Source organism: Perca fluviatilis, chromosome 2, assembly GCF_010015445.1.
Source record: "Perca fluviatilis chromosome 2, GENO_Pfluv_1.0, whole genome shotgun sequence".
Taxonomy (NCBI): Eukaryota; Metazoa; Chordata; class Actinopteri; order Perciformes; family Percidae; genus Perca; species Perca fluviatilis.
Window position 1 is genome coordinate 8,581,932 of NC_053113.1, and position 15,000 is coordinate 8,596,931.

The 15,000-nt window shown below is 40.0% G+C and overlaps 1 protein-coding gene and 1 pseudogene across 1 annotated transcript in view; both read left to right on the forward strand.

The window, feature by feature from the left end:
- LOC120543706 overlaps positions 1-15,000 on the forward strand; it is a 301,907-nt pseudogene that overhangs the window by 94,693 nt on the left and 192,214 nt on the right.
- LOC120543817 (mannan-binding lectin serine protease 1-like) overlaps positions 1-15,000 on the forward strand; it is a 39,630-nt gene that overhangs the window by 453 nt on the left and 24,177 nt on the right. The window contains exons 1-3 of the mRNA XM_039777085.1: positions 1-610; positions 1,833-1,951; positions 4,891-4,969. The exon at positions 1-610 is cut by the window's left edge and continues 453 nt beyond it. Of these exons, the coding sequence (XP_039633019.1) occupies positions 1,871-1,951; positions 4,891-4,969 (160 nt within the window). The 5' untranslated portion in view covers positions 1-610; positions 1,833-1,870. The remainder of the gene's footprint in view (positions 611-1,832; positions 1,952-4,890; positions 4,970-15,000) is intronic.

The window sequence follows — 15,000 nt, forward strand, 5'->3', positions numbered from 1 at the left end:
ACACAACTCAGGAGATAACACAGGCTGGAGACTCACACACACATCTACAGGTAATACACACTATACACTACACACTACACAACTCAGGAGATAACACAGGCTGGAGACTCACACACACATCTACAGGTAATACACACTATACACTACACACTACACAACTCAGGAGATAACACAGGCTGGAGACTCACATACACATCTACAGGTAATACACACTATATACTACACACTACACAACTCAGGAGATAACACAGGCTGGAGACTCACATACACATCTACAGGTAATACACACTATATACTACACACTACACACTACACACTACACACTACACACTACACAACTCAGGAGATAACACAGGCTGGAGACTCACATACACATCTACAGGTAATACACACTATACACTACACACTACACAACTCAGGAGATAACACAGGCTGGAGACTCACACACACATCTACAGGTAATACACACTATATACTACACACTACACAACTCAGGAGATAACACAGGCTGGAGACTCACACACACATCTACAGGTAATACACACTATATACTACACACTACACAACTCAGGAGATAACACAGGCTGGAGACTCACATACACATCTACAGGTAATACACACTATATACTACACACTACACAACTCAGGAGATAACACAGGCTGGAGACTCACACACACATCTACAGGTAATACACACTATATACTACACACTATATACACTATCACCAAACCCACCAGACTCCATGTAAATAATCAGGACTTTTAGCGTGTATAGAGCCAGCATATCTCCACCAGACTGCATGTAAATAATCAGGACTTTTAGTGTGTATAGAGCCAGCATATCTCCACCAGACTCCATGTAAATAATCAGGACTTTTAGTGTGTATAGAGCCAGCATATCTCCACCAGACTCCATGTAAATAATCAGGACTTTTAGTGTGTATAGAGCCAGCATATCTCCACCAGACTCCATGTAAATAATCAGGACTTTTAGCGTGTATAGAGCCAGCATATCTCCACCAGACTCCATGTAAATAATCAGGACTTTTAGCCGTGTATAGAGCCAGCATATCTCCACCAGACTCCATGTAAATAATCAGGACTTTTAAGCGTGTATAGAGCCAGCATATCTCCACCAGACTCCATGTAAATAATCAGGACTTTTAGCGTGTATAGAGCCAGCATATCTCCACCAGACTCCATGTAAATAATCAGGACTTTTAGCGTGTATAGAGCCAGCATATCTCCACCAGACTCCATGTAAATAATCAGGACTTTTAGAGTGTATAGAGCCAGCACATCTCCACCAGACTCCATGTAAATAATCAGGACTTTTAGCGTGTATAGAGCCAGCATATCTCCACCAGACTCCATGTAAATAATCAGGACTTTTTGTGTGTATAGAGCCAGCATATCTCCACCAGACTCCATGTAAATAATCAGGACTTTTAGTGTGTATAGAGCCAGCATATCTCCACCAGACTCCATGTAAATAATCAGGACTTTTAGCTTGTATAGAGCCAGCATATCTCCACCAGACTCCATGTAAATAATCAGGACTTTTAGCGTGTATAGAGCCAGCATATCTCCACATGTAAATGGGTGAATTAAGGTTTTTTTTCGGCCAAACCAGAGTGGTGATTGTTGCAACAGTGGAAAGATGAACCAAGACGGCTTTTGGTAGTTTTATTTAGTTTCTGTCCACTTTGAATGAAGTGTGTTTTACGATGATAAAAGTCCTGATTATTTACATGGAGTCTGGTCAGAAGACACACGAAAATCTCAGTTTTTACAATATGTGACCTTTAAAGTCTTTTATTTTCTCATGACAGGAAGTAAGTGTCCTGCCCTTGAAGCCCCGCCCAATGGCATGCTGAACCCCGTCCAATCAGAATACTTCTTTAAGGACCACGTCCTGTTCACCTGTTCCCCTGGATACAGGCTGCTGAAGGTCCAGACTCTCCCTACTCTAACAGCCTGATCAACATTCAGTAACAACGGTGGACCTTATCTAACCTATCGTCTCTGTCTCTGTGTCTGTCTCTCTGTGTCTGTGTCTCTGTGTCTGTGTCTTTGTCTCTGTGTCTCTGTCTCTCTGTGTCTCTGTATCTCTGTGTCTTTGTCTCTTTGTCTCTGTATCTCTGTGTCTCTGCGTCTCTGTGTCTCTGTCTGTGTCTCTGTCTCTGTCTCTGTATCTCTGTGTCTCTGTGTCTTTGTCTCTTTGTCTCTCTGTGTCTCTGTCTCTGTGTCTCTATCTCTCTCTGTCTCTGTGTCTGTCTCTCTGTGTCTGTGTCTCTGTGTCTGTGTCTTTGTCTCTGTGTCTCTGTCTCTGTCTCTGTATCTCTATCTCTATCTCTCTGTGTCTCTGTGTCTTTGTCTCTTTGTCTCTGTATCTCTGTGTCTCTGTGTCTCTGTGTCTCTGTGTCTTTGTCTCTGTGTCTCTGTCTCTCTGTGTCTCTATCTCTCTCTGTCTCTGTGTCTTTGTCTCTTTGTCTCTGTGTCTCTGTCTCTGTATCTCTGTCTCTGTATCTCTGTGTCTTTGTCTCTCTGTCTCTGTGTCTTTGTCTCTTTGTCTCTCTGTCTCTGTGTCTCTGTGTCTTTGTCTCTTTGTCTCTTTGTCTCTCTGTGTCTGTGTCTCTGTGTCTCTGTCTCTGTGTCTGTGTCTTTGTCTCTGTGTCTCTGTCTCTCTGTGTCTCTATCTCTCTCTGTGTCTCTGTGTCTTTGTCTCTCTGTCTCTCTGTGTCTCTGTGTCTTTGTCTCTTTGTCTCTGTGTCTTTGTCTCTTTGTCTCTTTGTCTCTTTGTCTCTTTGTCTCTCTGTCTCTGTGTCTCTGTGTCTTTGTCTCTTTGTCTCTGTGTCTCTGTGTCTTTGTCTCTTTGTCTCTGTGTCTCTGTGTCTGTCTCTGTATCTCTGTATCTCTGTGTCTTTGTCTCTCTGTCTCTGTGTCTTTGTCTCTTTGTCTCTGTGTCTCTGTCTCTGTATCTCTGTCTCTGTATCTCTGTGTCTTTGTCTCTCTGTCTCTGTGTCTTTGTCTCTTTGTCTCTCTGTCTCTGTGTCTCTGTGTCTTTGTCTCTTTGTCTCTTTGTCTCTCTGTCTCTGTGTCTCTGTGTCTTTGTCTCTTTGTCTCTGTGTCTTTGTCTCTGTGTCTCTGTCTCTGTGTCTCTGTGTCTTTGTCTCTGTGTCTCTGTCTCTGTGTCTCTGTGTCTCTGTCTCTGTGTCTCTGTGTCTCTGTGTCTCTTTGTCTCTGTGTCTCTGTCTCTGTATCTGTGTCTCTGTGTCTCTGTCTCTGTGTCTCTGTGTCTCTGTCTCTGTGTCTCTCTGTCTCTGTGTCTCTGTGTCTCTGTGTCTTTGTGTCTCTGTGTCTTTGTCTCTGTGTCTCTGTCTCTGTGTCTCTGTGTCTCTGTCTCTGTGTCTCTCTGTCTCTGTGTCTCTGTGTCTCTGTGTCTCTCTGTCTCTGTCTCTGTGTCTCTGTGTCTTTGTGTCTCTGTGTCTTTGTCTCTGTCTCTGTGTCTCTGTGTCTCTGTCTCTGTGTCTCTGTGTCTCTGTGTCTCTGTCTCTGTGTCTCTGTGTCTCTGTGTCTTTGTCTCTGTGTCTCTGTCTCTGTGTCTCTGTCTCTGTGTCTCTGTCTCTGTGTCTGTGTCTCTGTCTCTGTGTCTCTGTGTCTCTGTGTCTCTCTGTCTCTGTGTCTCTGTGTCTTTGTCTCTGTGTCTGTGTCTCTGTGTCTCTGTGTCTCTGTCTCTGTGTCTCTGTGTCTCTGTCTCTGTCTCTGTCTGTGTCTCTGTGTCTCTGTCTGTGTCTCTGTGTCTCTGTGTCTCTGTCTCTGTCTCTGTGTCTTTGTCTCTGTGTCTCTGTCTCTGTGTCTCTGTGTCTCTGTGTCTCTGTCTCTGTATCTCTGTGTCTCTGTGTCTCTGTCTCTGTGTCTCTGTGTGTCTGTGTCTCTGTCTCTGTGTCTCTGTGTCTGTCTCTGTGTCTCTGTGTCTCTGTGTCTCTGTCTCTGTCTCTGTCTCTGTCTCTGTGTCTCTGTCTCTGTCTCTGTGTCTCTGTGTCTCTGTCTCTGTCTCTGTGTCTCTGTCTCTGTGTCTCTGTCTCTGCCTCTGTCTCTGTCTCTGTGTCTCTGTGTCTCTGTCTCTGTGTCTGTCTCTGTGTCTCTGTCTCTGTCTCTGTCTCTGTCTCTGTCTCTGTGTCTCTGTCTCTGTGTCTCTGTGTCTCTGTGTCTCTCTGTCTCTGTCTCTGTGTCTCTGTGTCTCTGTGTCTTTGTCTCTGTGTCTCTGTCTCTGTGTCTCTGTCTCTGTGTCTCTGTCTCTGTGTCTGTGTCTGTGTCTCTGTCTCTGTGTCTCTGTGTCTCTGTGTCTCTCTGTCTCTGTGTCTCTGTGTCTTTGTCTCTGTGTCTGTGTCTCTGTCTCTGTGTCTCTGTCTCTGTGTCTCTGTGTCTCTGTCTCTGTCTCTGTCTGTGTCTCTGTGTCTCTGTCTGTGTCTCTGTGTCTCTGTGTCTCTGTCTCTGTCTCTGTGTCTTTGTCTCTGTGTCTCTGTCTCTGTGTCTCTGTGTCTCTGTGTCTCTGTCTCTGTATCTCTGTATCTCTGTGTCTCTGTCTCTGTGTCTCTGTGTGTCTCTGTCTCTGTCTCTGTCTCTCTGTGTCTCTGTCTCTGTGTCTCTGTGTCTCTGTGTCTCTGTCTCTGTCTCTGTCTCTGTGTCTCTGTGTCTCTGTCTCTGTATCTCTGTATCTCTGTGTCTCTGTCTCTGTCTCTGTGTCTCTGTCTCTGTGTCTCTGTCTCTGTCTCTGTCTCTGTCTCTGTGTCTCTGTGTCTCTGTCTCTGTGTCTCTGTCTCTGTGTCTCTGTCTCTGTGTCTCTCTGTCTCTGTCTCTGTCTCTGTGTCTCTGTCTCTGTTTCAGGACGGAGAGACTCTGGATCATTACCAGTTGGACTGTCAGGCTGACGGCTGGTGGAGCAGCAGTCCTCCTCTCTGTTACAGTAAGAGACAGTTTAGACATTATACTGTATATCACTGTTACAGGGTGTGTGTCTGTGTGTGTGTGTGTGTGTGTGTGTGTGTGTGTGTGTGTCTGTGTGTGTGTGTGTGTGTGTCTGTGTGTGTGTGTGTGTGTGTGTGTGTGTGTGTGTGTATATGTGTGTGTGTGTGTGTGTGTCTGTGTGTGTTTGTGTGTCTGTGTGTGTGTGTGTGTGTGTGTGTGTGTGTGTGTGTGTGTGTGTCTGTGTGTGTGTGTGTGTGTGTGTGTGTGTGTGTGTGTGTGTGTGTGTGTGTGTGTCCCACTGAGTGCTGGAGCCTCAACTCTCTCTTCTTCTTTTCTTTTCTTCAACACGTTAACTTAATTAATTAATTAAAATCTCTCTCTCTCTTTCTGTAGAAACAGACACTGGGAGGAAGAGGCGGGCTCTGTCCACCATCTTAACCAATCACAGTCCAGATTAGGCAAAGAGTGATTCTGACTGGCCGATAGAGTAACTGTAGGAACAGCTTACACGTTTGTCTGTAGTTTTAAATTATTTCCTAATAAAACGAATGAGAAACAGAACCTGCAGTCGTGTGTTTCTGTGTAATAATATATGAAGTTATGAACAAATTAATAATAATATATGATGTTATAAAAAAATTAATAATAATATATGAAGTTATAAACAAATTAATAATAATATATGAAGTTATAAACAAGTTAATAATAATATATGAAGTTATAAAACAAGTTAATAATAATATATGAAGTTATAAAACAAATTAATAATAATATATGAAGTTATAAACAAGTTAATAATAATATATGAAGTTATAAAACAAGTTAATAATAATATATGAAGTTATAAAACACGTTAATAATAATCTATGAAGTTATAAAACACATTAATAATAATATATGAAGTTATAAACAAGTTAATAATAATATACGAAGTTATAAACAAGTTAATAACATATGAAGTTATAAACAAGTTAATAATAATATTCGGAAGTTATGAACAAGTTAATAACATATGAAGTTTTAAAGAAATTAATAATATATGAAGTTATACACAAATTAATAATAATATATGAAGTTATAAAACAAATTAATAATAATATATGAAGTTATAAACAAGTTAATAATAATATATGAAGTTATAAAACAAATTAATAATAACATATGAAGTTATAAACATATTAATAATAACATATGAAGTTATAAACAAGTTAATAATATATGAAGTTATAAAACAAATAAATAATAACATGAAGTCATAAACAAATTAATAATAATATATGAAGTTATAAAACAAATAAATAATAACATATGATGTTATAAACAAATTAATAATAATATATGAAGTTATAAAACACGTTAATAATAATATATGAAGTTATAAACACATTAATAATAATATATGAATTTATAAAACAAATTAATAATAACATATGAAGTTATAAAACAAGTTAATAATAATGTATGAAGTTATAAAACAAATTAATAATAATATATGAAGTTATAAACAAATTAATAATAATATATGAAGTTATAAAACACGTTAATAATAATTTATGAAGTTATAAAACAAATTAATAAAAACATGAACTTATAAAACAAGTTAATAATAATATATGAAGTTATAAAACAAATTAATAATAATATATGAAGTTATAAAACAAATAAATAATAACATATGATGTTATAAACAAATTAATAATAATATATGAAGTTATAAAAACCGTTAATAATAATATATGAAGTTATAAACACATTAATAATAATATATGAATTTATAAAACAAATTAATAATAACATATGAAGTTATAAAACAAGTTAATAATAATATATGAAGTTATAAAACAAATTAATAATAATATATGAAGTTATAAACAAATTAATAATAATATATGAAGTTATAAAACATGTTAATAATAATTTATGAAGTTATAAAACAAATTAATAAAAACATGAAGTTATAAAACAAGTTAATAATAATATATGAAGTTATAAAACAAGTTAATAATAATATATGAAGTTATATAACAAATTAATAATAATATATGAAGTTATAAACAAATTAATAATAATATATGAAGTAATAAAACACGTTAATAATAATATATGAAGTTATAAAACACGTTAATAATAATCTATGAAGTTATAAAACACGTTAATAATAATCTATGAAGTTATAAACTAGTTAATAATAATATATGAAGTTATAAAACAAATTAATAATAATATATGAAGTTATAAAACAAGTTAATAATAATATATGAAGTTATAAAACACTTTAATAATAATCTATGAAGTTATAAAGAAATTAATAATAATATATGAAGTTATAAACAAGTTAATAATAATACAAAGTTATAAACAAGTTAATAACATATGAAGTTATAAGAAAAATAATAATAATATATGAAGTTATACACAAATTAATAATAATATGTGAAGTTATAAAACAAATTAATAATAATATATGAAGTTATAAACAAGTTAATAATAATCTATGAAGTTATAAAACAAATTAATAATAACATATGAAGTTATAAACATATTAATAATAACTTATGAAGTTATAAACAAGTTAATAATATATGAAGTTATAAAACAAATAAATAATAACATATGAAGTCATCAACAAATTAATAATAATATATGAAGTTATAAAACAAATAAATAATAATATATGAAGTTATAAAACACGTTAATAATAATATATGAAGTTATAAACACATTAATAATAATATATGAAGTTATAAAACAAATTGATAATAACATATGAAGTTATAAAACACGTTAATAATAATATATGAAGTTATAAAACAAATTAATAATAATATATGAAGTTATAAACAAATTAATAATAATATATGAAGTTATAAAACAAATTAATAATAACATATGAAGTTATAAACATATTAATAATAACATAAGAAGTTATAAAGAAATTAATAATAATATATGAAGTTATAAAACAAATTAATAATAACATGAAGTTATAAAACACGTTAATAATAATTTATGAAGTTATAAAACAAATTGATAAAAACATGAACTTATAAAACAAGTTAATAATAATATATGAACTTATAAAACAAGTTAATAATAATATATGAAGTTATAAACAAATTAATAATAACATATGAAGTTATAAAACACGTTAATAATAATATATGAAGTTATAAACAAGTTAATAATAATATATGAATTTATAAAACACGTTAATAATAATATATGAAGTTATAAACAAATTAATATTAAAGTGATGGTTCGGAGTAATTTCACCCTAGGGTCCTTTGCACCATGACCTCGAGCCAAACACCCCCCCAGAAGCTTTTTTCACCTGGGTCTAACATTGGGAGAGTTAGCTAGAGTAGCGTTATCAGCTGAATAGCTTAGCGCAGAGGCTAATGGATCCACGGTTGTATCTCGTAAATTACCCCACTAATAATGCCCAAAATGATACCAAACGTCTACAAGTAGTACAAATAGGTTATGCTCTCATAAAACGATGGATTGGAAAGTTTGTAAGTACACCAGAAGTTTATGTAAATAACACTTGCCTGCTGGCTTCTGCTCTCTGCTGTTGTTGTTGCTGCTGTAACGGTCCCTAAGAGTGCTTAGGGACCGTCTACAAATTACATCAACGAAAAGAGATGCAACAAATATATTTATTAATTAAACTTTTTTTTTAAGTAAGTGCTGTAGTATAACTAGCAAGAGACAAGTAATAATTGAGGTAAGTTTGGAGACATTACCTTATTTAATCATTGAATTAATAAATATTTTTGTTGTAACTCCTTTTGGTGTATTAATTTGTAGACGGCCCTAAGCACTCTTACTGCCCGGTAGCAACAGCAGCAGCAGAGAGCAGAAGAGAGCAGGCAAGTGTTCATAAACTTCTGGTGTACTTACACACTTTCCAATCCATCGTTTTATGAGAGCATAACCTATTTGTACTAGTGTAGAAGTTTGATATCATTTCGGGCATTATTAGTGGGGTCATTTACGAGATACAAACGTGGGTCCATTTGCCCCTGCGCTAAGCTATTCAGCTGATAACGCTACTCTACGCTAACTCTCACAATGTTAGACCCAGGTGAAAAAAGCTTCTGGGGGGGTGTTTGGCTCGAGGTCATGGTGCAAAGGACCCTAGGGTGAACTACTCCGAAACATCACTTTAATATATGAAGTTATAAACACGTTAATAATAATATATGAAGTTATAAACAAATTAATAATAATATATGAAGTTACTACTTCTACTACTAAAGGCTAGCTTAGCTCTAACATTAGTGATGTCTCTGTGTCTCTGTCTCTGTGTCTCTGTGTCTCTGTGTCTGTGTCTCTGTCTCTCTGTGTCTCTGTATCTCTCTGTCTCTGTGTCTCTGTCTCTGTGTCTGTGTCTCTGTATCTGTGTCTCTGTGTCTCTGTGTTAGGGCTGGGCGATATGGCTGAAAACTGTATCACGATATAAGTGTTTCATATCGGTCGATATCGATAATTATTGATATTTTTTATGACCTATTTAAAATAAGGACCAGGAGAAAAATATATTAAATTTAAACATTTTTATTTTAAACTTAACCTTCCTCTGATTATAATCCCCTCAGTTATAAAAGCAGAAATGTCAACACAACCATGGAAATCACTCAAATAATTAAAATGTAAACATAAGTCTAAAATCACAGTGAAGAAAGAATAAGTAAGAATTGCTTAATAAGGTGTAATGAAATGGTGCAAAGTGTTAAATATAAACAGAGAGAAACCTGAGAAGAACTATTTTCTGCAGGTTTAGTGCTAGGTTGGTAACCTGGCTTCTGGACAGTGCTCAGCACGTCTGCCTCCGTTATTTCTTTGTAGCGTTTAGTAAGGCGCTGATGCAGAGTACCTCTCCGTGGCGGTCTGCTGCTTGTAGCGTTTAGTAAGGCGCTGATGCAGAGTACCTCTCCATGGTGGTCTGCTGCTTGTAGCGTTGAGTAAGGCGCTGATGCAGAGTACCTCTCCATGGTGGTCTGCTGCTTGTAGCGTTTAGTAAGGCGCTGATGCAGAGTACCTCTCCATGGTGGTCTGCTGCTTGTAGCGTTGAGTAAGGCGCTGATGCAGAGTACCTCTCCGTGGCGGTCTGCTGCTTGTAGTGTTTAGTAAGGTGCTGATGCAGAGTACCTCTCCATGGTGGTCTGCTGCTTGTAGCGTTTAGTAAGGTGCTGATGCAGAGTACCTCTCCATGGTGGTCTGCCTGCTGTAGCGTTTAGTAAAGGCGCTGATGCAGAGTACCTCTCCATGGTGGTCTGCTGCTTGTAGCAGTGTTTAGTAAGGCGCTGATGCAGAGTACCTCTCCATGGTGGTCTGCTGCTTGTAGCGTTGAGTAAGGCGCTGATGCAGAGTACCTCTCCATGGTGGTCTGCTGCTTGTAGCGTTTAGTAAGGTGCTGATGCAGAGTACCTCTCCATGGTGGTCTGCTGCTTGTAGCGTTTAGTAAGGCGCTGATGCAGAGTACCTCTCCATGGTGGTCTGCTGCTTGTAGCGTTTAGTAAGGCGCTGATGCAGAGTACCTCTCCATGGTGGTCTGCTGCCTGTAGCGTTTAGTAAGGCGCTGATGCAGAGTACCTCTCCATGGTGGTCTGCTGCCTGTAGCGTTTAGTAAGGCGCTGATGCAGAGTACCTCTCCATGGTGGTCTGCTGCTTGTAGTGTTTAGTAAGGCGCTGATGCAGAGTACCTCTCCATGGTGGTCTGCTGCTTGTAGCGTTTAGTAAGGTGCTGATGCAGAGTACCTCTCCATGGTGGTCTGCTGCTTGTAGCGTTTAGTAAGGTGCTGATGCAGAGTACCTCTCCATGGTGGTCTGCTGCTTGTAGCGTTTAGTAAGGTGCTGATGCAGAGTACCTCTCCATGGTGGTCTGCTGCTTGTAGCGTTTAGTAAGGCGCTGATGCAGAGTACCTCTCCATGGTGGTCTGCTGCTTGTAGCGTTTAGTAAGGTGCTGATGCAGAGTACCTCTCCATGGTGGTCTGCTGCTTGTAGCGTTTAGTAAGGTGCTGATGCAGAGTACCTCTCCATGGTGGTCTGCTGCTTGTAGCGTTTAGTAAGGTGCTGCTGATGCAGATTACCTCTCCATGGTGGTCTGCTGCTTGTAGCGTTTAGTAAAGGTGCTGATGCAGAGTACCTCTCCATGGTGGTCTGCTGCTTGTAGCGTTTAGTAAGGTGCTGATGCAGAGTACCTCTCCATGGTGGTCTGCCTGCTTGTTTATGCACCATGTCAGCTGCTGCAGTGCGTCTCTCCAGGTTGGTCTGCTGGGGCATATTATTTACGTGGTAGCTACCTCTCCATGGTGTAGTGCTATAGTGTTTAGCTGTGGAAGTGCCTCTCCATGGTGGTCTACTACTAGGTGGCACTACATTATGTTGTTAGCGTTGATGGTGAATCCTTTGTACTCCCAATGTGCACCTGTCATTATTCCTTTCAGTTTGTGGGGCGTGTCACATTTCTCCATCCACCACCTTTTCTATTTTATCACTTTCCTTCCTTTCGCGCACTTTCCACTTATTGCTACGGGGTTCTGTTATTGTAGAATGGTAATCCAACACAAGACTGCGTGTGTGCGCAACAACTTGGTACTGTTACATGATTGCTGTTAGAGTGTCACTCCTCACGTTCTAGGTTACCAGTGAGTGATTGTTTGTTCACGCCAACTGCTTCTTGGTTTCTTCCGAAGAAAACATTTTATGAGCCATTTTTCTATTGATATTGATTACGTGTCTATCGCGATACATATCGTTATCGTTTTATCGCCCAGCCCTACTCTGTCTCTCTGTCTCTGTCTCTCTGTGTCTCTGTCTCTCTGTGTCTCTGTCTCTGTCTCTGTCTCTGTCTCTGTGTCTGTCTCTCTGTGTCTCTGTATCACTGTGTCTCTGTCTCTCTGTGTCTCTGTGTCTCTGTCTCTGTCTCTCTGTGTCTCTGTGTCTCTGTCTCTGTCTCTGTATCACTGTGTCTCTGTCTCTGTCTCTGTCTCTGTCTCTGTCTCTGTCTCTCTGTGTCTCTGTCTCTGTCTCTGTCTCTGTGTCTCTGTCTCTGTCTCTCTGTGTCTCTGTGTCTCTGTCTCTGTCTCTGTGTCTCTGTATCACTGTGTCTCTGTCTCTGTCTCTGTCTCTGTGTCTCTGTCTCTGTCTCTGTCTCTGTCTCTGTCTCTGTCTCTCTGTGTCTCTGTCTCTGTCTCTGTCTCTCTGTGTCTCTGTCTCTGTCTCTGTCTCTGTCTCTGTCTCTCTGTGTCTCTGTCTCTGTCTCTGTCTCTGTCTCTGTCTCTGTCTCTCTGTGTCTCTGTCTCTCTGTCTCTGTCTCTGTCTCTGTCTCTGTCTCTGTCTCTGTCTCTCTGTGTCTCTGTCTCTCTCTGTCTCTGTCTCTGTGTCTGTCTCTCTGTGTCTCTGTGTCTCTGTGTCTCTGTCTCTGTGTCTCTCTGTGTCTCTGTCTCTGTCTCTCTGTCTCTCTGTGTCTCTGTCTCTGTCTCTGTCTCTGTGTCTCTGTCTCTGTCTCTGTCTCTGTCTCTGTCTCTCTGTGTCTCTGTCTCTCTGTCTCTCTGTGTCTCTGTCTCTGTCTCTGTCTCTGTCTCTGTCTCTCTGTGTCTCTGTCTCTGTGTCTCTGTGTCTCTGTCTCTGTCTCTGTCTCTCTGTGTCTCTGTCTCTGTCTCTGTCTCTCTGTGTCTCTGTCTCTGTCTCTGTCTCTGTCTCTCTGTGTCTCTGTCTCTGTCTCTGTCTCTCTGTGTCTGTGTCTCTGTCTCTGTCTCTGTCTCTGTCTCTGTCTCTCTGTATCTCTGTCTCTGTCTCTCTGTGTCTCTGTCTCTGTCTCTGTCTCTGTCTCTGTCTCTCTGTGTCTCTGTCTCTGTCTCTGTCTCTGTCTCTCTGTATCTCTGTGTCTCTGTCTCTCTGTGTCTCTGTCTCTGTCTCTCTGTATCTCTGTGTCTCTGTCTCTCTGTGTCTCTGTCTCTGTCTCTGTCTCTGTCTCTGTCTCTGTCTCTGTCTCTCTGTGTCTCTGTCTCTGTCTCTGTCTCTCTGTGTCTCTGTCTCTGTCTCTCTGTGTCTCTGTCTCTGTCTCTGTCTCTCTGTGTCTCTGTCTCTGTCTCTGTCTCTGTATCTCTGTGTCTCTGTCTCTGTCTCTCTGTGTCTCTGTATCTGTCTCTGTCTCTGTCTCTGTCTCTGTGTCTCTGTGTCTCTGTCTCTGTCTCTGTCTGTTCTCTGTGTCTCTGTGTCTCTGTCTCTGTCTCTCTGTGTCTCTGTATACTGTGTCTCTGTATCACTGTGCTCTGTTGTCTGTGTCTCTGTGTCTCTGTGTCTCTGTCTCTGTCTCTCTGTGTCTCTGTCACTGTGTCTCTGTCTCTGTGTCTCTGTGTCTCTGTGTCTCTGTCTCTGTCTCTGTGTCTCTGTCTTCTCTGTCTCTGTCTCTGTTGTCTCTGTCTCTGTCTCTGTGTCTCTGTGTCATTGTGTCTGTCTCTCTGTGTCTCTGTGTCTCTGTGTCTCTGTCTCTGTCTCTGTGTCTCTGTGTCTCTGTTCTGTCTCTCTCTGTCTCTGTCTCTGTCTCTCTGTCTCTGTCTCTGTTCTCTGTGTCTCTGTCTCTGTCTCTGTCTCTCTGTGTCTCTGTCTCTGTCTCTGTCTCTGTATCTCTGTGTCTCTGTCTCTGTCTCTGTCTCTCTGTGTCTCTGTCTCTGTCTCTGTCTCTGTCTCTCTGTGTCTCTGTGTCTCTGTCTCTGTCTCTGTCTCTCTGTGTCTCTGTGTCTCTGTCTCTGTCTCTCTGTGTCTCTGTATCTCTGTGTCTCTGTATCACTGTGTCTCTGTATCTCTGTGTCTCTGTGTCTCTGTGTCTCTGTCTCTGTCTCTCTGTGTCTCTGTATCACTGTGTCTCTGTCTCTCTGTGTCTCTGTGTCTCTGTGTCTCTGTCTCTGTCTCTCTGTGTCTCTGTTCTCTGTGTCTCTGTCTCTCTGTGTCTCTGTCTCTGTCTCTGTGTGTCTGTGTCTCTGTGTCTGTGTGTCTCTGTGTCTCTGTGTCTCTGTGTCTCTGTCTCTGTCTCTGTGTCTCTGTGTCTCTGTGTCTCTGTGTCTCTGTGTCTCTGTCTCTGTCTCTGTCTCTGTGTCTCTGTGTCTCTGTGTCTGTGTCTCTGTATCTCTGTGTCTCTGTATCTCTGTGTTTCTGTTTCTCTGTCTCTGTGTCTCTGTATCTCTGTGTCTCTGTATCTCTGTGTCTCTGTCTCTGTCTCTCTTTGTCTCTGTATCTCTGTGTCTCTGTCTCTGTGTCTCTGTATCTCTGTGTCTCTGTGTCTCTGTGTCTTTGTGTCTGTGTCTCTGTCTCTCTGTGTCTTTGTCTCTGTCTCTCTTTGTCTCTGTATCTCTGTGTCTCTGTCTCTGTGTCTCTGTATCTCTGTGTCTCTGTGTCTTTGTGTCTGTGTCTCTGTCTCTCTGTGTCTCTGTGTTTCTGTCTCTGTCTCTCTTTGTCTCTGTATCTCTGTGTCTCTGTCTCTGTGTCTCTGTATCTCTGTGTCTCTGTGTCTCTGTGTCTTTGTGTCTGTGTCTCTGTCTCTCTGTGTCTTTGTCTCTGTCTCTCTTTGTCTCTGTATCTCTGTGTCTCTGTCTCTGTGTCTCTGTATCTCTGTGTCTCTGTGTCTTTGTGTCTGTGTCTCTGTCTCTCTGTGTCTCTGTGTTTCTGTGTCTCTGTGTCTCTGTCTGTGTGTAACATCAGTGATCCTGTCTCCTCTGTGCTGTGTGAGACTGAGCTGATCTGGATAAATGTCCCCATCTGACCTCAGAGGGTTTAAAAGTTGTATCGTGGGAAACAACAATATAACATATATAATATAGTCTTTCAGGGTCTTTGTCTTCACAAGGTTCTCAACACTCTCAGAGACACACACACACACAGACAGACACACAAACACACACAAACACACACACACAGATGCTGTAAGCAACCACTGATGGGGGAGTTCTCAGACTCTCAAAATTTCGATCTGGATCTTCATCTCTCTCTTCACGCTGGCAGCTGATTGGTCCTCTCTCTCT